This window comes from Epinephelus fuscoguttatus, linkage group LG18, assembly GCF_011397635.1.
Source record: "Epinephelus fuscoguttatus linkage group LG18, E.fuscoguttatus.final_Chr_v1".
Classification (NCBI taxonomy): domain Eukaryota; kingdom Metazoa; phylum Chordata; class Actinopteri; order Perciformes; family Serranidae; genus Epinephelus; species Epinephelus fuscoguttatus.
The window spans coordinates 10,833,887-10,858,658 of NC_064769.1; the positions used below are offsets into that span (position 1 = coordinate 10,833,887).

The 24,772-nt window shown below is 41.1% G+C and overlaps 1 protein-coding gene across 11 annotated transcripts in view; it reads right to left on the reverse strand.

The window, feature by feature from the left end:
• Positions 1–24,772, reverse strand: part of dab2ipb (DAB2 interacting protein b) — a 213,345-nt gene that overhangs the window by 5,342 nt on the left and 183,231 nt on the right. For 10 of the 11 annotated variants that reach the window (XM_049603707.1, XM_049603706.1, XM_049603713.1 and 7 more), the window contains 9 exons: positions 22,374–22,518; positions 19,407–19,551; positions 17,217–17,453; positions 16,900–17,101; positions 16,031–16,218; positions 11,285–12,170; positions 8,321–8,458; positions 1,955–2,157; positions 1,779–1,866 (listed from right to left, as the gene is read on the reverse strand). In XM_049603707.1, coding sequence (XP_049459664.1) covers positions 1,779–1,866; positions 1,955–2,157; positions 8,321–8,458; positions 11,285–12,170; positions 16,031–16,218; positions 16,900–17,101; positions 17,217–17,453; positions 19,407–19,551; positions 22,374–22,518 — 2,232 coding nt within the window. The remainder of the gene's footprint in view (positions 1–1,778; positions 1,867–1,954; positions 2,158–8,320; positions 8,459–11,284; positions 12,171–16,030; positions 16,219–16,899; positions 17,102–17,216; positions 17,454–19,406; positions 19,552–22,373; positions 22,519–24,772) is intronic. The other variant, XM_049603709.1, reaches the window with a different exon arrangement.

Here is a 24,772-nt window from a genome sequence, read left to right on the forward strand (position 1 = left end):
CAGTATCGGGAAGGAAAAAGCGGTATCGGTACATCTCAGTGTACAGTGCTTAACATATGGATGTTGCTTTTAAGAGGCGACAAATTCTAAAACATGGCTGCTTCACAAACATCTTCAACCCCACAGCACAGAACATCTCTACAATCAGCCGTTTCAAGGTGGGCACCCAAGATTAGTGTCACCAATTTGGCATTGAATAATGGCCCAAGACGTGTTTCTGCAGAACATTATGATGTCACAGTGAAGTTGCCCTTTGACCTTTTGGGTATAAAATGTCAACACTTTATCATTATATCGTATATGTGTGAACTTTTGTCGTAATTAGTGTATGAATTCTTGAGTTATGGAAAAAAACATGTTTTGTGAGGTCACAGTTACCTTTGACCACCAAAATCTAATCAGTTCCTTCTTGAGTCCAAGTGGACGTTTGTGCCAAATTTGAGGAAATTCACTTAAGGTGTTCTGGCTGCTGCCAGCACGAAAGCATAAAATTCTTATTAAAGAGCAGAGGTGGGATCAGGTCACTGTTCTGCAAGCCACACAGATGTGCTTTTAGACTGTGAGAATTTTTGGCAGAATTTTAATTGTTGTTCAAGTTTTCACGCCAAAATACTAATGAGAAAATCTAGGGGAAAAAAAATTAGCAAGCCATGATGCACATCACACTGATATGGTGAACAGACTATTGCTCTTGCAGTTCTTTTTGTTATTTATTTTCATTTCAGTTGATTTTTTGTTACACATTCAAACTCCAAATGAATTCAAATGAAGGCCTTATAATGCTTGAGTCAAACAAGTGTTTTACAGGAGCCACTGTGCATGATTTATATGACACATCTTCACTTTTCTTACAGAGTTGTCCCTATGAGTGGCTCTTCCATGAGGCTCGCTGTGTTAATTATATAATGTAGGCAGTGCTGAGCCACAGAGACAAACTTCCCTCCCTGTCTTTATAATGACATTTTTTATTTTCATTCTCTCTGCCTGTTTACTGACGGAGACAACTTATTGCCTTACTGTGGGGTGTCTGTTTGTAGATGCAAAGTCTCATTACTTTAGGCATGAAGGAGATTAATCACCTATGCATGTCCGTGTCTGGGTTTGTGCAAATGTCATGTTGCAGCACCACTGTCGCCCCCCCCCCCTTCGTTTCTGTTGCAAAATCACTTTGACATTAATCTCCAAAGATGCATATTTGCACTTAATTGTGTCTCCGTGTTTGCATGCATAAAATGTACACTTTTTCTGGCATGTATAAGAAATGGTGTCCACAGATGACTGTAACAAACACAGCAGCAGTGTTTAATCCTTTCTTGCGACAGTTATGTCCACTCAGTCACTCTCTGCTTAGTTTATAATTATATTCTCAATAATCAACATTCAGAATTCTGCGCAGGCAGGCGCTCTAAAGCAACACTTTTTTTATGACAGATTTTAAACACAGTTTTATAAGAACCACATGGATTATAGAAGAGCTACATGTTGACAGAAAACTAGATAAGGAATTTGTAAATGTATGTTTTATAAGACAGAGAGTGGGAGGGAGCTGAGAAATTCTGCTCAGCCATTCAAGCTTGTCAGTGCCAGAGCTGAGACGCCTATGAATTAAACATCTCTTTGTATTTCAGTGACCCTTTGTTTTCTCAAGCAGAGGACGCAAGTGACAGCACATACAAATTTGAAACGCACAGACTGAGAGAATCTAAAGAACCATATGTACTGTGCATAAGGGGCGCAGGATATTTTCTGTCATTGGACATGTGAAATAGCCAACTGACCTGTGCGTCGATGATCTTCTGTTTGGAGTCCACCACTGCCTGCATGTCTGAGTGATCTTTCTTTAGCTCCTCTTCCACCGACATTAACCTGGAAACAAAACAAATGTTACTAAAATCTAAGAAAAGAACCCAAAGCTTCATCTGACACATCAGCTTCTTCTTCTTCTTCTACCTACCTGCTGATGATACCCTTCATCTGGAGGTCCTTGTCATCCTGCTGTCTGCGCAGGCGCTCCTCCGACTCCTCCAGCCTGGCCTGGTACTCCATCAACACCTTCTGGGCTTGTTCGTCCTGACCCTTCAGACGGGCCTCGTACTCTTCCAGCTTCTGCACCGACGCCCGCAGCTTCTCCTGCAGCACTGCGATCTCCTGCTGGTACTGAACAAAGAAGCGGAGAGATGAGGAGACTCATCATCGCAGTTGTCATTATCATCATCGTCATTATCATCATCATCATCATCATCAACCCTATCAGCAGGGTCCCCGTCTTCATTACCATAGCTGTCAAGAGCAAAAAAGAAATCTCTCAATCAGGCCTGAGATTATGTCCTGTTGTTCCTGAGACTGAGTATAATTTCTGTCTGGAATACAGAAGGGAATCACACGGTTCATTTACAAGCCATTTTCATTACTGCACTTTGATACTAGACCTGAATAGCTGCCACAAGTAAAATCTTTTATTCTGTCCAATCAAAATTCCTACTCACACAGAGAAACTATAATCAATACCAGCAAAGCTTTCATGTCAAAAAAAAAAAATAACTGTGTCAAATTCAGCTGTTTCCCGAGTCAGACCTGGTTTGATTTGGCTCTGAAACCACTGACCTGTTGAGAGGTTAAACTGGCAAAAAACTGAGGAAAGGAAAAGACAGGAAGTTTAGGATGAGTAAAGAAAGGAGAGGGTGAGGAGGGAGGGATGTGCAACCAGTAAAGTAGGAGTCTGGTCTGTGAAATAAGCTCTGAAAATCTCTCCCTGACCTCTTGCTGGACCTTAGAGAGGCTTTTGAAGAAGTTTTCTCCGGGCGAGAGGGAGAAACTAATGGAGGAATCGAATGTCTTCTGGATCGAAAAACACATTTCTTATAACAGTGAGGGATGCTGTGATCAGTCAGCGTGTCACTGGGAGTCTAGTGAGAGTGAAGCTACAGACCAGGAAACAAGAATAAAAGCCTACAGCCATGCTTTCTGTGAGGCTGTACTAAAGCACAGCGGTGCTTTGAGCTAAATGTTAACATTGTCATGCTTAAAATCACATTGTTAAAGGGTTAATTCAGTATTTTTCAACCTGGATCCTTCTTCCCATGTTTTTGTGTCTCGGTGACTAATGGGAGCAACAATTTTTGAAAGTATTGACCAAGACCACCAACCGGAACAGGCTGCAATTGACCACTCAGGCAGTTATACACTAAAAGTGCTTGTTTTGCTGCTGACATGCTCAGATTATTTATTTTCAAGTGTCTGACAACTTATGAAAAGGATCCCTACAGAGATAGACATTTTTTTTTAAAGAGTAAGATCCTTTTTGTTTCACCAGAAACAGCCCTGAAACTGCCATCGCAAAACCCACCAGACTCCATTTAAAAAAACAGTAATTTTGTCATTGAAAAACATGCCTCATTCAGCGTTCACAAAATCAAAATAGAACTCACAAAAAATGCCTCGGCTCATCTCTCTGCTTTTCCAACTATCACAAACTCTGATTTGACTTAAATAAACCCCTAATTCACCCAGTTAGTTGTGAAAATATGCCGGCTGTATACGCGCTAAAATTACTGCTTATTTAAATGCAGTCTGGTGGGTTTGGCGATGGCTATTTTGGGGCTGTTTCTGGTTAAACAAAAGGATCCTCCTCTTCAACAAAAAAAGTCTATCTCTGTTGTGGTATTTTCCATAATGTTCTTAGACACTTAGTAATAATCAAAACCAGTCAGTGGCAAAAACAAACACTTTTAGTGGATGTACACTGACCGTGCAAACATGCCCCGAGTGGCTACACTACAGCCTGTTTCACCGCTGCCAGCTGCAATCTTCCTGCTCAACACTGAACCAATTTCAAAGATGGTTGTTCCCTTTAGTTACTTAGACACAAACTGGGTTGCAGATTGAAAAATACTGAACTTAACCTTTAACATGCTGACGTTTACCAGGTTTTGTACTTATCATGTTCAGCGTTTTAGGTTAGCATGCTAACATTTGCTAATTAGCACTAAATACAAAGTGCAGCTGTGGCTGATGGGAATGTCAGTAGTTTTGCAGGATTTTGGTCATAAAACAAAGTAAAGAATACAGTTAGATTTTGACCTGGTGATAAGTTTAGCAACCACCAAATTTCACCAATTCATCTTCAAAGGGTCATAAATGTCTGTGCTGACTGATTGATCACTATCCCTAGAACCACGCTGCTGGCAGAACTAAAAGGCATCATCAGATCATTATACTTTGGTATAAACAATTTGCCCGACTTAATTAAATCCTCATCTTTTCAATCGCTTTAAAGAAAAAGCTATCTCGTAAAGCTTCGTCCTAAATGATGTTTCTGGCTGATAATATCAATCTGACTGTCAAAATCTTGTTTATTATGGCTGTAAATGTAAGAATCAACCCTTCAATCGACAGCAATAATATACTTTTTTTTTTAATCAAATAATTACAACCTATACTAAAAACACCCCAAAATATCCACTTTATTTGAGTATTATACCTGAACATGATCCAGATCATTATTCAGCAATAACTGATGAGAACACTGTGAAAGACAAACTATCAGAGCACCCTGAATGATCAGATTCAATTACAAAGAGCGAGGATGCTGCTGGGGTCATTTTTCTTTCCTTATTTTCCCACGTCACTCTCCTGCCCACCACTGGGACACTTTTCCCATCATCCCGCTCTTCCCAGGAGGAATGGTGACCTCAAATAGATTTATCTTATCGGCTCCTCTACCCCTTTCTCCACTCCTCTCTCTGTCTCTAATATCCCTCTGCTCCTGTCACTAGATCCCCTGAGAATGAATGACATCCAGTGTGTTTCTAACTGCCTTTGTCCTGTTCTCTTTCAAACACACAGTACATCTGCTCTGCACCCCAGATATCTTTTCCTACACTGGTAGGCAAGCGGCAGCCGGTGGGACAAATCTGTCTCTTCAAATTTCAAAGTTAACACTAAAACTTTCACTTTAAAAAAAAACGACAACAAAAAACACGTTTTATGGTAAATAATGTAAATACAGGGCTAACTTAAAATAAAGCAACCAACTGCAAACCATGGAAACAGTCCAGCTCCTCACCAGGCTATCTTAGTGCATGGTGCTGAAATGAATCCTAAAACTAACAGTTTTAAATGTATACTCTTAAATCATATTCTTAAATGAAGTTAAAGAGACAATCAAACATGGTTTAATCTTATTCCTGACCGCTGCCCTTCTCTTATGATACCTGCATCATCTCTACCTGAAACATCAGATCAATTCAGCATAAATCAACCTGCTGAGGAAGCCTCATCCATTGTTTGAAAACAAACAAACAAAACAGAATCAGAGTATTATAATCTTGTGTAACTCTTACTGTATTATCGACTGTATATATAACAGACTGTTTATCATCTCAGTGTTTTTTCTCTGTTACTGCTCTTTGATTTTTGCGCATTTGAATTTCAACTAACTAAAACAGCAAATGTAATTAACACATCTGAATACTGATGGAACAGAACAGGAGAAAAGAGAGTTGGAAAACAAAGGTGGTTTAAACAAATGCATCTCTGCACCTGCTGTCCTGATGTAACACCTGATGATGATTAAGGTAGATTATATTTCCAACCACACCAACGTTGTACTCTTTGTCTTTTACAGGACACAATTAATGCAAAATGAAACTCAGCTAGAAGGACTGTTAAAAGAGAAAGACAAAAAAAAGTATGAAAACCCAATCTATAAAATAACAAAGTAAAATTAAATTAATAAAAAATATTATTACTATCAGTGGTGGCTGATTAAAGCATACTGACCTTAATACATGTTATAGTTGCACATTTAATCCCCCAAACATTCCGAATTTAACAAGCAGTTCAACCAAAAAGTGTTCCCTTTGGCCAGAAACAACCTAAAGTGACTCTAGAAATGGATCAATATCTGAAAAGTATTCATAGCTGATGGGATTTGGAGTCGGAGAAAATACGCTTAGGAATTAAAATTCAAGAAGAATGCAAATATTGCCATTGTTGGAGCAATCTGTTTGATTATGAGGCCCACAATTAAATATTAAGGAAGTGTTTATCTGTCATTAAACTAGGGGGAATGACATAATATGCTGATTGCATGAATGATCAGTGAAATCAACAAGTTGGCCATTAATTGTATTTTCTGTAAAACAGCTTAAGTATTTAACTAAGTATTTTTTTGTGTGCTTTTTGGTAATGATATTAGCACTGTATGTTCATTGTTTTATTTTGCTTTTTCTAAATAAATCATGCATATGTACATTACTGTTTGTGTTTTCTGCTGGATTTTCTTTTCTTTAATTGCAACAGAAAATTTTATTTTATCTTGCAATTAAGTATAAAAAAAATGAACCTCACATCCTTGCTAAAGCCAGTTACTGTTCATCCTTGACTTCAAACAGAACCTGACACCAAGATCAAAAAATGCACGGTACAAAAATTCAGCCCTCCTGTGTTTCATATTTGCTTTGCATTTAAAAACCTGCTCTTGTATATTCAGTGGTATTCAACTGCAAAATTAAATGTCAAATGGCATTTCTTTTTGAATTCAAAACATGCAAATACCATCTTATTATTGCACTTACTTGTGCTCATCTAAATCGGCTAATTCTATTTGTCACGTCATTATATAAGGTACAATTGCAGAGAAATGTAATCCAACCACTTCAATCTGTGCATTTAAAAGATGAGCTTCACTGGAATTTCTATTTTGATGTCTGCTCCTCCTAACAAGACATGCATGCCCTAATTAGTTACATTTCACTGAATATATACAGTCTATGTAAATGCATGTGAAAGCTTAAAATGGCTACTGTAGGGCCTGTATTGTTAAGAGTGTATGGGCCATTAGCTGCAGCCTGTGTCTAAGCTGCTGTGGAAGATGTACTGTTTTCCAATCCTTCTCTTGTTGCTACTCTGCTATTTTAAGGTGTCTGCGGCTTCTTTGTTAAGACTGAAGTTATTGCCTTCTTTGGTTGCTCTCCCTGCCTGGGCTGCTGGCTTCCATAAAGTATGAGCTATGTTAGGATGACAGGTTTGTATTCATTATGGATGGAAAAAAAAGGGGGGGGGGGGGGCAATGTGGCAGCCAATCAAAGCATGGAAGCGAAGCTGAGGGTGAATGGTTGTAAAGGTTGCTGAGAAGAGAAACAGGAACGTAGGCAGAGGAAGCAGCAAAAAGCCTCTTTCTGTCTCCATCTCTCACATAGATGCAAGCGCACACAAGCTCCAACATGTCTGTGTGGATGTACCGCATGTGCATACACACACACGCAAACACACACCTGCTTTGGGCTTTTAGGTTCATTCCAAAGATGTTAAGACAGACGGAGGGAAGTTAGGAGGGTGTGTGGAGATATTCCAGGTGGAGGGACATTTCTTTAATGAAGTAAGGAGGTTAAAACCAAACAACACTGCTGAAGTCTCAAAGGAAGCGTGTTGTTAGCCAAGTTGTCTACATGCAATTATTAGTCAATTAATTGATCAACAGCTGCAATTATTTCCAGTATAGATTAATCATTTTACTTATTTCTCAGCCAAACACGCCAACCATTCCAGCTTTTCAAGTGCAAGAATTTGATGCTTTTCATGTCATGTATGACTTAGACGCAATATCTTTGGGCTTTGGGCTGTTGGTGAAATAAAACAAAACCTCTGAATACATCTCCGTTGGCTGTGGGAAGTATTTCTCACTATTTCTAGACACTCTATAAACCAACAATGATCAAGACATTAATCTGCAGCTTAATCAGTAATGAAAACAGTCCTGATATTCGCCCTGACACCTGCTGACAGCCATGGTGATATTCTTGCCTGCTCTATTCAGCCTCACACTAACTACTTTCTGCCATAATTGCTATTGCTATGACTTTCCTGCAGTTCATAGCCACAACCGGGCTCACTGCTGGCTGTGAAAATGGCAAGAAAACATCCCCGAAAAACATCCTGATCACTGCTGAAAAGCCAATTTCGGGAAAATGGGGGATTGAGGTATTACGGGGTCACATGCAGAGCCAGACTGACGCACAAAAAAAAACATATTTACCTCACTTTTATGTTATAAGTGCCCATATTATGACTTTAAGTGACAATTTAGGTATGTCTAAGGGACCTCAGGCTTAGCGGAAAGGCACAGTGGGAATAAATCCAGCAGACATTAAGTGTGTAGAGGGGGTGGGTGGATTTAAGGAGGGAGGTATATGTGGGAACTAATGAGGGGTAAAGAAAGGAAGGACAGTTAAGTGGGGGTATCAGGGCTGAAGGTTGAGGTGGATTGTGAAAGGAGGGGGTTGGTAAAGGTCAAAGGTCGGATGAGGAGGCAGGTTACCTTCTCCACCTGAGTCAGATCCTCTCTGTTTCTCAGTGACTCTGGCTCCATCCCCTCATGGTCTAAATACTGCACATTCATATTCAATAGCCAGGCTGCTGTGCGGTCCAGCGCACTGGGGTTCACTGGGGAGGGGGCCTAGTGAACACAACACATACACACACACACACACACACACACACATACACACACACATGAGCCAAGTGCAAGTGACGGGGGGAGGGGGGGGGGGCAGGTAGCAATAACAGCACAGAAACAACAGAAATAAGCTTGAAATGCACCAAATCATCTGGACTGAAAGCAGCAGGTGGAATGGATACACACCCCTGTCTTCAAGCTCACGCATACACCAGAGCACACACTTCGTAGCACTGATTTAAACATGTGTGAATGTGTACACCTACCGTGTCACACTAGCAGCGAGGAGGGTAAACACTTTAAGATCGAATGAGTGAAATTTAAATCAGCCTGTAGGCAGATACTGGCATTTAAGGTATATATGTGTGTGTGTGTGCTTCCATCTGCCAGTAATCTGATGGACAGATGAGTAGAGAAAAATGGCTGTGGGCTGTTACAGTACATGAGAGGAAACGTAGGATGTTTTTACAGCTCAACACATTCATTAGCACTGATGGGTTTTGAAAAGGCTGAAATACTGTTGTGAATATCTGCAAATGGACGAATAAAAGAAAAGGAATTAATTTCTGAGTAAGCCTACAGATAAAATTGATCATAACTTAACTACATTGTTGGCTTCGTACACTCTTAAGTGACTGATGTCAATTCATTGCCAACCAGACAGAATTAAGATTAAAAACCTAAACTATTCTGGAAAGGAAAAGTCAGCTTAAAGCCACTATGCAGAATTTGAATATTCAGACTTTTGCATCCCCCAGCGGAAGTATCAAAAATATATAATGTTTACCATGTTCACTGTCTTAGTTTAGCACATAGCATGCTAATGTTTAGCAGTAAACACAAAGTACACTTAAAGCTGATGAGAATGTCATCAAGAATTGTTCGTCATAAACCAAAGTATTTGACAAATTTCAATTCTTAGCAGATGATGATGTCATACCACCAAAGTTATTAGTTCATCCCGAGGGGAACACAAATGTCTGCACAAGATATGATTGCAATCCATCCATCAGCTGTTGGGACATTTCAATCAAAACCTAAAATGTCAACCTCATGGTGGCACAGGAGCAACAGTCAGGGGATCACCAAAGTCAATAGGATTCATCATCTGGGAACCATGAATGTCTGTTCAAAATGTGAACCAATCTGTGTGGTAAATGTCGAGACATTTCATTGGACAAGTGAAAACTTTGACCTGCTGGTTGACCCAGAGGAAAGGTCACTGAATCACAAAAGTTGTTTGGATTCATCCTCTGGAAACCATTAATGTGTACGACTTCATGGCAACACCTGCAGTATTTGCTGAGATATTTATTCTGGATCAAACTGATGGAACGTCCAACATTACCCCACAAGAATCATTTAAAAAGATACCATAATTGCATAAAAAGTCTACTCATAGTGGCTTTAAGTTCCAGAACTTTAAGTAATAGTTTGATTTTTTAAAAGTGGAGCTGTAGGTCAGTCAGCACGCCACCAGTTTGGAGAAGTAGAAGGAATACTGACACGGAAGCTAAACATGTACTGCTGTGAATGGGACTCAATGAAAAAAACTACAGCAGTTTAGAACTGTACGCTATGTTAACAATATTTTCACCGCTTTACCTTTCAGTCAGACAGCCCGCTCAGGGAAGGCAGCTGTTCATGGCTTCAGTTCTCCATCTGTGCTCCATTTTACCTCACTTGACATAGGAGCTGCTGGTCTACCGTTGCTTTGTTTGGTTGGTTTGTATTATTGTGTGACTTTGGTGAATGTGAACCAACCTTTTTAAACCCCAAATTACACAATAACACAAACAACATGGAGTCTGGCTTTGTCTGGCAGCAGGGTAAAGCAATGAAACTAAATCAAAATATAATGTATTTTTAGGTGGGTAAAACACATTTTGTTCATGATCCTTCCACAGCAGTACATTGCTTGACTCCAGCCTGCTTCTCCAAACTTGGGGCATGCTGACTGACATCTACTGTCCGTAATACACTGCCTATGGATAGGCACCCCATACAACCCCACTCCAAAAACTCTGAACTATCCCTTCTCTGAAAGTAAATGTGTGTGCTGAGCTCCCCGAACATGCAATCAAATTAGGGTTTAGTGCCATCAGTAACTCAGTCAAACTGAAAGCAATCCCATAGACCATTCCATAGAGAGTAGAGCAAGGTATTATGGTTAAGATGCAGATGCCCTTCCCATCAGCCAGTCACCAAGGGCAACTATTGACCAGTGTTTTTAATCACAGCCTATAGACTTGACCTGCCAATACAGAACATAGATTTACTGGCAAAGGCATTGGAGAAAGTGCAGATTTGAAATGGAAGCCTCCCACTGTGACCACACACACTGACACACATACTGTATCAATACACTAACCCAGCAAAATACTGCATCTGTTTATATCCACCAGGTCTGTTTTCTGTTGCCTTGCAAGCATGTGAGAGTACATACTGTATATCGCTAGTTAATAAGATGCTAATTGTGCCTCCACCACCCTCATTCTCAGCCCATTAAACTTGACCAGTAAAACAGTGGTGAAGTGATGAGGTGCCAGTATGCAAATTACTGTTATTACACGCACAATGACTATAGTTCATTAGGGCACAATGTGCAGAGTGTCTGTGCTGAGTCCACCCACACAGCCTTCTTCAACATGCTATGAGACAAATGGGCATTTTGTAATTGGAACTTTTTCCATCACTGTAATTTCAGTTGATTTCATAGACTAAGACGACTACCGTTGGCCATCCTGAATAACGACTTAATGAATATCATCCTCAGTTATGTTGCTGTAAGTTAAAGATGTGTACGCTGCGGTTTGAAGCTCATACCTGTTTGTGCTGAGCTCTTTGCTTGGTCTCCGGACTGTCACCTTTGGAGGAAGAGGACTGCTGTCGTAACCGGGCGCCGCTACCAGGCCAGTCAGGTGAAGACGTCATCATGTTGCCAGAGGAGGGACGGGGGTAGGGTCCACTGTTGAGCAGATTCGGGGGTGTTCGGCCCCGAGTAATGCTCTGAGGTGGAGGTTGGTCTATCCTCCGCTGTGGGCCAGCACTGTTCTGTCTGGGGACGGTGGGCTGGTGCTGTGTTTCTGTGAGGGACAGCTGTCGGCGGTTGAAGTCTCCTGAACGCCTGGAGTATTCATCCCCGCTGCTCCCTCCACCTCCGCCTCCTCCTCCACCATGGTTCAAGAAGGCGTGCTTCCCTCCTGCTGGCCCGTCCTCGTTGTTGCTATGGGAACTGACAGAACTGTGGCACTCAGAGCCCGAGTCGGTCATTCCGCGAGGGGACACAGGCAGGCAGGCCGCCATTTGGTAGACTGGGTTCTGGAAAGACAGGGGGGCTAATAGCTGGGCGGGTCGGCCTGGGGTGCTTTCTGTGCTCATGGTGGTGGGGGGCTGGCCTGGCCTCCGTAGAGTGGGACCTCCAGGGATGCTGCCCTGTGAGACTCTGGCTGACCAGCCTCCCCCAGAGGTTTGGCCTTCACCCATGGCATCTGTGGAGCTTGGACCAGGTCCACCCTCCAGACTGCGGGGGTCCTGGAGGTCCACCATGGACAGACTCTTGCTGCCATTGGCCATGCCGAGGTCAGGTTCATTGGTCTCAGAGTAGCTTGAACTGCGTGCTGGGGAGGGCTGGATCCCTGAGCTCCTTGTCACAAAGAATAGGTCCTTATTTTCTGGGGTAGGGGAGGGTAACCTGGTGAAGTCAACTAATCTGAAAGAGACAGAGTGAAAAATAAAGTAAATCTGCCGTGCATTTCAAAAACTCAGCCAATTAAGATCAGTCACAAGTGATAACTTTGAGCTGTGCACTCACAAAAGAGGTAAAATATTACTCTGTAGTTTTAGCTGCATGTAAATGTAATTGCATATTATTGCATATGCACATTTATTTAACCAAGGCAGCCTCATTGAGATTTTGAATCAGGAGTGGGCTGACCAATATAGGCAGCAATAGCAATGTGTAGCAACATACAGTATGACACAAAAAATGTCACAAAATCAGAATTTGACATACAAATAAAGTGAATACAACTGAAATAAGAGACTTATTATAGCTCTTATCTTAGAAATAACTTGAAGTGGAACCAAGTGGAACCTAAGAGGAACAATGAGCAAGCCTACATAACTGTTGATAAACAATAGCCACTGCTAAATGCTAAATGACTGTTGAGCTAAAGTAGAGTACTTTAGCATTTAGCTAAAATGCTAAGTTATTGTAACAATAACAGCAGCACAGGTGGAAAAAAGTGACAGCAACATTTACCTAAAATCTGCTAATATTAGCCACCATGGTCATAGCTGACCTACTAAGGCAGTAGCAGCAAAATCTCATGCCGGCAATTTAGTGCCAGTGGGCCAAATCTGAACCCCGATAGGGGGCCTGCTGACCCATCAACTAGGGCTGCACAATTAATCAAACTCTAATCAAAAATGCAATATGGCCAAGTGAAATATCAAAGCTGCAGGGGCTGCAATTTTTGATGAAGGTAAAATGTGTCAGAACATACCATCATTAATGAAGGACTGTGGCGTTATAGAGATGCTCTGGCATCCAGATCATATTCCAATCATAAGGGAACATGCCCCTTTTTTTTTTTTTTACAGACCCCAGCAAACATTACATCATCATCATCTTTATGTTTTTTTTCTGTTAAAATTATACAAAAATGACCAATTCCCACTAAAATCGCAACTTTTATCACAACCGCAATATCTATCAAAATAAATGCAGTATGATTGTTTTTGCATATTGTGCAGACCTGCCCTTAACCATTTTCTAATTCACAGTGAAAATAAATCAGTGCACATTGGGATTTTTTTTCTTGTACTTTTAATATACATAAGGTGCCAGAGTACATAAAAGAGCTTCGCAATAGAGCTTGACATTTTGTAAAAGTGGCCCTGGGGCAAAGCAATTTGGGTATACCTGCCTTTGACTGTTAAGCTAAATGCTAAAATGCTAAGCTAATGTAACGATAATAGAAGCACAATTGGTAAGCACAAGAAATAAAGTGAATTGAATCAGTAATTATGCCTTTAACAGCAAAATTTGCCCAAACATTGCTAACATTAGCCACCATGGTCATAACAAACCTTCTAAGGCTGTAGCAGCAAAACCTTTAACTGTTTACTAGTTTACAGTAGCCCAAGTGTAACAGAGTCATAAGGCCAGTTTTTAAGGATGTGTGGCCTCTACACTAATTTCCTTTGTCCCTTGTCCCCTCACCTTCCCTTTCTTCCTTCCCCTCAGCCGGCAGATGGAGGCTTCATTGCCAGAAGACGATTACCTTGACAGACGTGATTTATCTTCCAATAATCTCTATCATTCACATCACGCTCATCTCCTCCCTCTTTCTGTGTCCTTCTCCCTCTGTTCCATTATCCTTCCCTCCTAACTTCTTTCTCATCTTCATTCTGCTCAATTTCTTCCCTCTCTCAATCTTGGCACTGTCTCCTTTTCTTTCTCCTACTTTTCATGTCACTGGTTGGTGGATGAGAAGCAATTAGGTGAGCATCGTGAGCTCATTCGAATGCTGTTTCTGCCTCACAGGTTGCTGATGAGGATGCACCACACACATAGACACACATACATCAATATATGAGCAAACAGTAACTGTGATAAAGTAAAGAGGGTAGGCTTGGACATCAGGTCATATCGGGACATCACTTAATTAGTTCTATTGATCCTGGGCTCCTGATTATCGTAATGATACCAGCTGTCTGACTCTCTTCCTGTTGTCTCATCTTCCTGTTCTGTACAGTATGATCTCATCTGCCTGCCTGTGTTCTGGTGTTGTGTTTACTGGTCTTTGTGTCTGGCTATTACTCATATATCTCTCCCCCTCTGTTGGTCCCTGTGCCTTCATGTTAATCTTTCTAAGTGTCACCTTGCCATTGTTCTGCCAGGGAGTAAGAGGACGGCAGATAAGCGAGATAAGGTGCTGTCAGAGTGTGTATTCATCCACTGGAGAGTAAATGAGGTTTCATCTGGCTGATGTAAACAAGCAGGGGTGACACTCACACTGTGTCATGGCCTCAGCTGACAAACATTAACACTCAGCAGAATTGGTAGTTTAAGAACACAATCTATTGTGGAGGTAAAAGTGCCCTCCATGTTTTTAATATACCATTTGGAGAAATTTTACTTGTTTGTTCAGTGATATAAGACATGTTTAAGGACTTGTTCCAGGTTAATAAAGACTGATTTTGTACATGGAGTCATTTGTATTTATTGCATTTTGAAGACTTAAAGGTGCTCTATACAACATTAATATAGCAGTTAACAACTATTTGTTACAGAAAGATAAGGTGGAGTAATGGTGTCCTGACTAGAGAATGAAGTCATGCTCTTTCTGTGCATGTTGTAATTCAAGCTTCTCTGTTCTTTGTTGTGGTAGCCGGTCCGGCTGTGCGTGCATGTAACTCAATAGCCCCTTTCACACAGAGATCGTGCTATAGGGCAGCTATGAAGTACCTTTTTATGCTTCCTTTCCTTTGCGTTTTTACAAAAGGCAGCAACATGCCGCTCCCATGTGTGATTTTAAACAGCATGCCAATATCATAGAAGATAATATAACAATGGCATAACATGGCAATTACATCATTTCTGTCCTCTGTTACATGGCAACTGTTCTCATCATCTGCTCGGAGGGTAAGCACCTCCCGTCCTCATTGTCCTCCCAATTTGTGGAAATTTTCCGACTGCTGTTCTTCTTCTTTAAGTTAGCTGCTGACTGCTATCATCTACTTTTTCAGTCTCCCACATTGGGTCGCATGCATAACACGTTATCAAAACGTCACACCCACACTCATCGTCCATGATCTTGTCCTGCCAGCTGTCCCATTTACACAGACATTTTGGCGCAGTTACTACTTCCGATGTCGCCTTAAAGGCTAGACAGCTCCCCGCGTTCTTAATTGTATTGTTGCAGAAGCATAGCGCCCACCCTCTGTTTCTTTCTTGGATAACACCATAAGATCTGTCAGCACTGTTTGCACTGTCAGCACTGCTAGCTGCGAGCCACCAGTTTAGCCCCTTCCATGTTGAGAGCCGTGTGCAGACAATTCCGACCCAAACTCTGAATCATAGATATGCTCTGAATGTCACATAGAGATCCATTAAATGAGGCTTTTTAAATATGCAAATGAGGAGCACAAGCACAGAGTTTAAATGTACTAATCATCCTATATTTAGGGTTTGCACTATTGAAACTATGGCTGGATATCCCCTTCCAGCAGCTGCAGCACCAGTACCCATTAACTTCCTGTCCACTGACAGTTGCCCTTTTCTGTGCTGCTCACTTTAACACTTCCACATGCAAATGAATTAATGTAAGTTGATTAATAGAAAATAATGAGCTCAATTTTTGACATCCCATGAAAATTTGTATTTGAAGTTATGTTGTCCTTCATGTTAATTAATGGGCCCGCCATATTTTGCACACTGCGTTTAATTATTCTGTGATCCTGTCTTCATAATCAAAAAATAACAAAACAGTGTGAACTGTATAAATGAATAAACGTGTGTGTGTGTGTGTGTGTGTTTTAGATGAGATCTCAAACACTCCTTACCCTGAAAGGTCATTGTCTATGACCATCTTCTGCAGGCCGGAGGAGATGCTGCAGCTTGCCTCAGCGGGAGGTGAGCCCATCTGCTCAGAGGACTGTCCGGGTGTCATCTGGACGCAGGACGGGTTGGACAGAGCTGTGTTCACCTCCCGCAGGATCCTGGGCAGAGGACCCAGCTTGGAGGCTGCACTCTGTGAAGAAAGAGACACAATTAAGTTTTAAGCCAAATTAAATATGACTCTGGACCACTTCAGTCAGGGCATTAACTGGATTTAATTTCCGTGCTGTTTTGTTCAATTTAATATTTGCATATTTTTAAGACCTAGTTATTTTCCCTATGCCATGCAATCAACTCTCTTATTCAGACAACATACTTAATAATAAATTAGGCCGGCCAGTCTGATGGACTCAACCAGCCTCACTGTGATTTCTAAATTATTGAAATACAGGGTTTCAGCGAGCTGGATGCTCTACTCTCCCCCAAAAAAGAAAGAAAAAAAACCCCACATCAATCTGCCCTTTATCTAATTATTACCAGCTTCCCATCTGCTACCACAGCTAATGTAAACGTCCTTGTAAACCCATTAATATGCCTCACCCAGCCTCTGAGACTTCACAGTGCTCTCCCCTTGTGCACTGTTTATGTAATGCAATAATGAATTATTGATTGATGTACGATAAACATCCTAATGTAGTCTGAGCATGATTCAAATCCTGAAGCTTGTGATAATGAACTGAAGACCTTTGGACCCTCTGTAAAGCTGAATCCTATCCTTTATGAAACCAAACGAATATCTATGTATGCATATCTCTACATGATTTTAATATAAACTAATGCATTCTATTATATTATGGTTTGCCATCTTAGGTACCTGGTCCATCTGGGACACCACTTCAGAGAGGAGGGAGTGCAGGGTGGACAGTTCCCTGCCGAGGTCAATGTACCCCTCAAAGCCTGCCGTGTTGGAGATTGTCTCTGGGTTTGAGATTTCGAGCAGGAAGCGCTGCATATTGGTCCACTCGTGCTCCAGGAACTGGTTCATGAAGGACATGTACTCTTCCTTGTTGCCAAATCTGACGGCAAACAGGGACAGGAAGGGGAAACAGGGACAAAGAGTAATGCAGAAATGTTATTTTAGAAAACTACCTCGACTGCTAAAAACACACAACTGAAAACAAACACACTCACTTGGTGAAGTTTGCCAGGTTTTGGGTGACTTTAGCGATGAGCGTGAGTGTACGTGCTGTGCGGTCATCTGGATACTCCTGCATCAAATTGAAAAGTGAGGGGGACATGATGGCTGGACAGAGAAACCGCAGGAACAAGGACGCGCTGATCAAACGCTCACTGATGTCCGGTCGACCCCGGTTGCTGCATTCCTGTCGCCATGACGCAAAGACCTCTTTCAGTTCTCTCGGAAAGACACTGTGGAGAATAAGAGAGAGAACAGAAGGTCTTTTAAAAGAGCGGACCAAAACATTATCTTCACCTCGCACTGCATGAATGGAATTGAAAGTGTGTGAGTGAGAAGACACATAACTGTTTAAAATATTCATGAGCTTTAAGTTTACAATGGTTGTACTATATTTGTCTGCTCTTTTTTATATATTCCCAAACCCTAATTTTGAGACAGATGGTTTAGTCTCTCTGGAGTTCTGGGATTGAGTGAAAAATTTTTCACTTTCACTGCTACTCCCAAACTTCAGAATAAAATCAATTTATCAAATTTGGCACAACTCAAACGTACAATATATCATTTTCTGCCTCTAGGGTCTCTCAATCAAAACAATAACATAAAACAGAGCACTGCCTTTATTACAGTCAGCTCTCCCACTTTCCTTCAGTATTCATTGTTCATGAGGTTTTTACTGGGAGCCGAATTATTCACAGAGGTCTCATCCTCCCCAAAACAAATAGACCTGGTGATTTAAATCAATAAAACACTGAATAAAGCAGTTTCACATTAAAAATCAGTCTAATCCAAAGGCTGTTTGGCTCATGACAGAGGGGCTGGTAGCACAGCTCTTGTGAATGTGTGCTCACCTTTTTTCTCTAATAATTTAAGAACCAGATGTTCAGGAGGTTTTTATCGAGAGACGAATTATCTGCAGGTGTCCCCCTTTCCAAAGCAAACGGACTCAGTGATTTAAACCAGCAAAAACAGCACGGCAGGGGCTAAAGCCAAGCTACCCCTAAGGTTAGCTCAGCTTGTTTCTCTGATAACTTAAGATCCAGACGTCCAGTGATTAAAATCCTTCATCCGGTTTAAACATATAGTTAAAAAGACCCAAGATCTAAAGAGTTCATGATAGAAATGTTAAAACTAGATATAAGTCAATTTATAACAGCTTCTGGCAGACGACCACCACCCTGATGCATGCGTGAAGGGGCTTATGACACCACTGACAGGCAACGAATACCAAATGACACAGACCGTGATCTTGATTAAAATTACATATTTCTCTGCGTTTGAACTGAACATTGTTAGAAGAAAAGTTATGCACAGAACATGTTTTGAGAGTGATTGTAAAAAAAAAAAAAAAATGGTCATGATGAATAACAACATGTTAGCTGAGGCGATCAGCATGGTTTTATCATATTATTTGCATCTAATTTGAACATTTGACACACAGCTTTTTCTATTTCTCTTTTTTCCCAGTGTTTGTCAGGGGTGCAAACAACAAAAATAAAGCCAGTACAGTTTTGATTGCAATCACTTTCCATACATCCTGTGGTACAACATTTTCATTATTCAGATTTTTCTTCGCAACTCCTGTTTGGTTTATTTTGTTTTCATTCCAGCATGACTGTATCCCTCCCTACCAATACCCATGCATATGTAATCAATAAACATATAAGTTGTTAGAGCAGATTTTAAAAACTCCACACAAACAAAATCCAAAGATTTAGAATGCACGTGTGATTAATCATGTGATCCCCTGACAGCTGCTGTGAAAGGTTACTCCTACGCTTGGCTGTGAGTGGGTGTGAGCTGCTTGATAAATGTGTCTTACTCTTGACTTTTAGTGAAGTTTTATTTCAAAGTTGGCTCTCTGGATTTCTCCAGTTGCTTTAAAATCTCACACACGCAAGTTGTGAACGACAGATGTCTTTTAAAACTGACAACTGCTGCTAACTGGCATGAAACCTAATTAAGAGCCTCTTCAATGGGATTGCTTTCATTGTGATGAAGATATTTTAGAGTGAACGTCTGTTTCCCGGTAACAAGACATTACTAAAAGATTTTGATGCTTTAAATTTTTCCTTCATGTGTGAAGTCTGGATGTTGTTAAGAGGTAAAATATGAGTGCTTTGAAAAGTACAAATGTGTATGAACTCATATGTTATGTGTAAAGTTTGCAGAAAATTAGTATTCACCAGTATGAGTTGATGATTTTGCAGAAGGCCAGCTCACAGCACATCTTCAGGTTACTCTGGTGCTCCTGCAGGTCACCTGACGAACACTTGGACGGATCCACCTCACAGTTCTCATCTGACTCATACAGAGCTTTGATGAACTCACCTGAACAAACAAACAGAACAATAAGACAGAATATTAAGTATTTTGTAGAATATTTTGGATTCTTGTGGATCCTTTTCTGAGCATATCTGTGAGACAGATACAGCAGGGAAAAAGGAGCTGCGGTAATATTTTTCTTCTTTTGCGTTTGTCATTTGAAGTGCTTGCAAAGTCCTGCTGAGCTGAGCTAGGTCGGAGGAAGAATATGATGTCAAAGCTACAGGGAACACAGTTTAATATTGCCCTTGAGATTCTAGTGGGCCGAGCCATAAACTAAAAAAAACCTTTCGAGACAGATTACTCTTTAGTTTGACCTGTGACAACAAACACAAAGACTGACATGCGTATAAGACTCGCAGAAGCCAAACAAGGTTACACTCACAAACACAGTGTCAAAGATAACAATGTCCTTTTTGTTGCCTCCATTGGGATAAAAGACAGACAATCACTGCAACGATCTCAATGAGTCAACAGCCTGTAAACTGAGCCTATTGCTGTCCTGGTGATGCCTCAGTCTCAGTCCTCAGTCTCTGTGAGAGGCACGCAAATAAAGAGGCATCTCTAGCTCCAAAAAGAGACACATCAGGGCTCGACAGTAACAGTGACCAAGTTGTCATTGGCAACCATTCTGAAAAATTGTCTCCCATGTTTAAACATATAACTAGGGACAGCAAACAGAAAAACGTGCACCCAAAAATAAATAAATATTTAATATTTGTTGCATTAGTGATATTTAAATATTGCTGTAATGCTGTGCTCACACTATGAGCGACCTAGCAACAGTTATTTTCAATGGAAGCCGGTGACACGATGCTACAAACTGACGCCTGACACTGTGATGTGTAATGTGCTACAATTCAAAGTCTAGCTGGCTTCTTTTTTTAGCGCTTTAATGATGCAGTTAAGTGTCAACCAATCATGTTTTTGTTTCTAGCTTTGGTACTGTGTCATTTAGCTAAGTTAGTTGACACTATGCTACCTTTCTGTGTACTGCGGTTTACATGGTGATGCAGTGGGGCTGAGATGTTGAAATAGAGCTCAGACGTTGTTCAAAAACAATGATATTTTTGTGACCAAATACAAATTTAAGATCAGTGGTTCCCAACTGGTTCAGCTCCAGGGTCCAGATTTCTCCTTAGTCGCACAGTTTAATATATTCAGTGTCATACTTGTGTTTGGTCATGTTGTTGAGCTAGTGTCTGTCAAGTAGCTGTCCGTTAGTCACTCAGTCTACAGCAGGGAACAGCACTTCAAAATGAGCTCTGTCTCGCAAATACACTGCACTTCAAAATAAAGTGTGTTTGTTACAAACTTGACGTGTCTGCGAGTCACTTGCGAGAACATTCAGAATGCACCCGCGACCCACCAGTTGGGAGCCACCATTTTAGATGACGTTTAGTCGAGGTGCTTTACTTCAAGTAGCAGACATACACCTGACCAGGATGACATAACTATAACACTTCAGCAGTGACTCAGCAATATTGTACCTGGCCAAGCTTTTGCTGTGTCGCTGTGTGAGCACAGTATTACAGCCAGAACAGAAACCAGACAGCACTGGGTGTGCGTTGGTGCGTCTTGTCGTGCACGCACAAGCATCTGTTTTAGAGACAAGGGCGAAGCAATTTAAGTTGACTGTGGGGTGAAAAGTTGGACTAACCCCTCACCATCACGAACGAATGTGCAAATTGATTCATCTGACAAAGAACCAGATGACCCTGAACGAAATAGAAAAAGTAAATTTGTGAAGCCTTGGGAGAGTAAGTATCCCGGCATCTTTGAGCTGGACGGCTCCAACATACACCTCAATAAGTGACACATCACGGTCATTAGTTTAAGGCAGCACATTGGACAGAATAGATTATGTAAGTAATCACATGAAACACAAAGAATAAAGCTTTTAAGTATTCTTTTATGCCACATTTATCATTATTAAGCTGACATATATCTTAATTACTCAACATATTAGGTGACTAACAAAGGCAACTATATTTTCAGTTTCAGCAACCAAAAGCTGATGCCTGGCTACCAGCCTGGCAACCACTTTAAAAGTTAGTATCGAGCCCTGCACACACACACACTCAGAAAGACATAAGCACACACGTTGAGCATTAATATTAGCAGCATAGATGTGACGAGTGCCAGGAAGGATGTGTGCCGTTTGTAGATTAAACTGCTGCTGTGTACATTTCTGAATCAGGGAGGGAGAAAAGCACACAGTGCATACAGAGTGCTTATTGTTAGGACTGCAGATGGACAAACACACTTGATCTAACCTTGGACTAACATTGTCGACGTGGGAGCGGGGGCGGGAGTGTCAAACAATCGACCCATAATAATTTTCTACAAAGCTGATCCTGTAAGTGGTTTCGAATTTGAATGTCTGTCAAAGCCAGACAAAACAGATTCCCTGTCACAGTGTGAGTTGTTTTGTCCACGACGAGCTTCCAAAACAAAAATTGAGATGATGGAAGAGTTGCTTCAGTTGTCTCGCTGTCAAAATGATTCTTGGGAGGAGAGCTGCTAATGCATTTGATCTCTGTGCCAACGGTGGTTTGCTTTATTGTACTGTGGCCACTGCAGCTAATATACAGATGCTTCTGACTAAACATTTTTCCTGAGTGTGTGAAATATTATGTTTAGAGGAGAATGTGAAGACGAGAGAGCAGGAAGATGAAGAGGGAAATGGACAAACAGATAAAAACAGAAATACATGAAAGGAGCCACTTCAAGTCCAGACATGAAGCAGCTTTATCATTGCTTTCAGAAGTATTTTTCAGATGAGCAGCCTCTGCCTTCGCCCCCTTCCAAATCACTGCTGCACTCACCAAGGGCGTCCTGCAGGTATTTCTGTCCCACCAGTTTGAGGTATTCCTCTATGGCCTTTGTCGCTAGCGTGTTCTCTCTGAAGATGAGGTGCTCGTTCTCCCCGCAGCGATCCACTTCTGACATCATCAAGTCTGTGAGGAAGTCCTGCGGAACAACAACAAAAAAACAAGACAAGCAGAGTGTTAATAACTGTCATACAGTCATATGTGATTATCCGCAGTTAAGGAATTAGCTGATAAAGACGTCTGCCCATTTATTGTGAATCTTGCTTTTGAGGGGAGAGTTTTTTCAATTTGGAGAATAAAACAGATGGAAGGATGTAAAATAGGAATTCATTTGAATGACCATGAGAATAAAATGTATCCTCGGGAGAGAGTTGGTGCTGGCAGATAAAACGAGTAAAAAATTAAGCGAGTGGGTTATAATGGAAAAGCAGATTGGTCATCAAGGTTTCATCTGACTCATCTTCTTCCACTTCCTTTGTTTATCCTGTGATATTTTACATTTCTAACATCTTGTGTTATTTCAGACTCTGTTGTTCCACCTGTCCACCAGTGAGCCTCTGCATGTACCTGTCTAAAGCAGTCACCTGGCAGGTCTCCTGCTGGCAACCCTGATTCCCATTATTACTCCACCACAGTATACGGCACATACACTCCTCACCCACTATTCACCTGTTCACCAGACACCAGTCTTTAGTTGCCTGCCTGTCCGCTATTCCATTTAAAACTATTAGCCAGTTTGTAAAGACTGTGGTGTGGTACTATAGAACGACAGCAATTTCAAAAGTGTAAATCACAGATAAATAACAGTGTGGATCAAAAGAACACACGTGTACAACATCTCCACCCAACACCCATTATTTCAGCAGTCCGATGGCCTGTAGCAAGTTAGATTTCATATGTTTTAAGGAACAGAACTGCATGATTTTTGCCCCAAACTGCATGAAACTATTATAAAGTGGGCACATCTGTAAAGGGGATATTTGTGGGTACCCACAGAATCAATAACCATTCAGATATTTTGCGGTGAGAGGTCAAGGGATCTCTGTGAAAATGGCCATGCCCGTTCTTTGGAGTGAAATTTAACCCCCTTCCCATAAGCTAGCAAAATATGGTTGGTGTCAATGGATGCCTTAGGTCTTCTAGTTTCATATGATCCCAGTATCTCCAGCCTGCTACATTCTCAGAAAGAAAGTAATGTCAGCCAAGTTCGCTGGCGGCCTCATGGAGTGGAAGAGGTAAAAGCTGCTATCGTCAATATTTTAATTAACAATGGATTAAATGACTGCATGTATATGAAAGCAGTCACTTCTAGTGTGTCAGCATGTCACCGTTAGAGACTGTGGTGGATGAGTGGGCAGCTCCGGGCGGCACAGAGGGAAGCCAAACAGTGTTCATCTGCACAAACTTCCCACACTTCAGTGACACAGAGCTGTTTGAAAAATGTCAAGGTTTCCCTTTCAAGAACTTAAATCAATATGGTGGCTGGTTAGGCTTTCACAAACGGGCTCCAGCCTTTTATTTCCTGTATTTATTTTTCTAGCAAAACTGAGCCAATGCTGCAGTCAATCTGTGAAAGCCTGAGCTTCATTCATGTTATTATTATGACAGTCACACGCATAAAATAACACACACAGGTTGGTAGTTTTTTTTGCATGCAGGACAAATGTGTTATTCTTGCCTATTTTATTTGAACACTTCTACGTACTGGGGTCCCTAACAGTCTTGGAATTGCATGAATTGGGTCTGACTGGAAAGTTGAGAGTCTTACGGATTTAATAAGCCCAGTTCTATTCATGTGTGATGATGTTAGCCCCCATAGTAGGCATTTCATTGTCGTAGGATCATTTTTTGGAACTATTCCTTACTGTATAAAGATGACCTATTGTGCTCTCTGGGATAATCACATCCTCATGAAATTCCATTCCAATGCAATTTGTACAGAAATCTCCAAATGTCAAAAGTCTTTTAAACCAAATCATGGCATGGATTTTTCTATGGTGTTCAGTATCTTACTGTGGTATTTCTGACCATTTTTTTTTTAGCAATTCTTGAGTCATAAAGAAATGCTTACCCAACAACTAGGTTGAGACATAATTGAGTATGGGAATGGCCATCATATGCCTCAATTATAACGTTCTCAGCCCCTACAGACTCTAAACTTTCAATGTTTGGTAGGTGCCTAACCAAAACATGATGTTTGTTGCATATTTATGACTAGTAAACTTGACACACAATGCTGAGCTGCATCTCAAACTCATCTTCAGGGTCCCAGCTTTCAGATGATGCACACCACTTTCATGAGGCATATACTGTTGACTTGCTATCTCCCCCTAAAGATCCCCTGTCCCATTCTAAAAAGATAAACATGGGTCTATGGTTGCGTTGGTATGGGT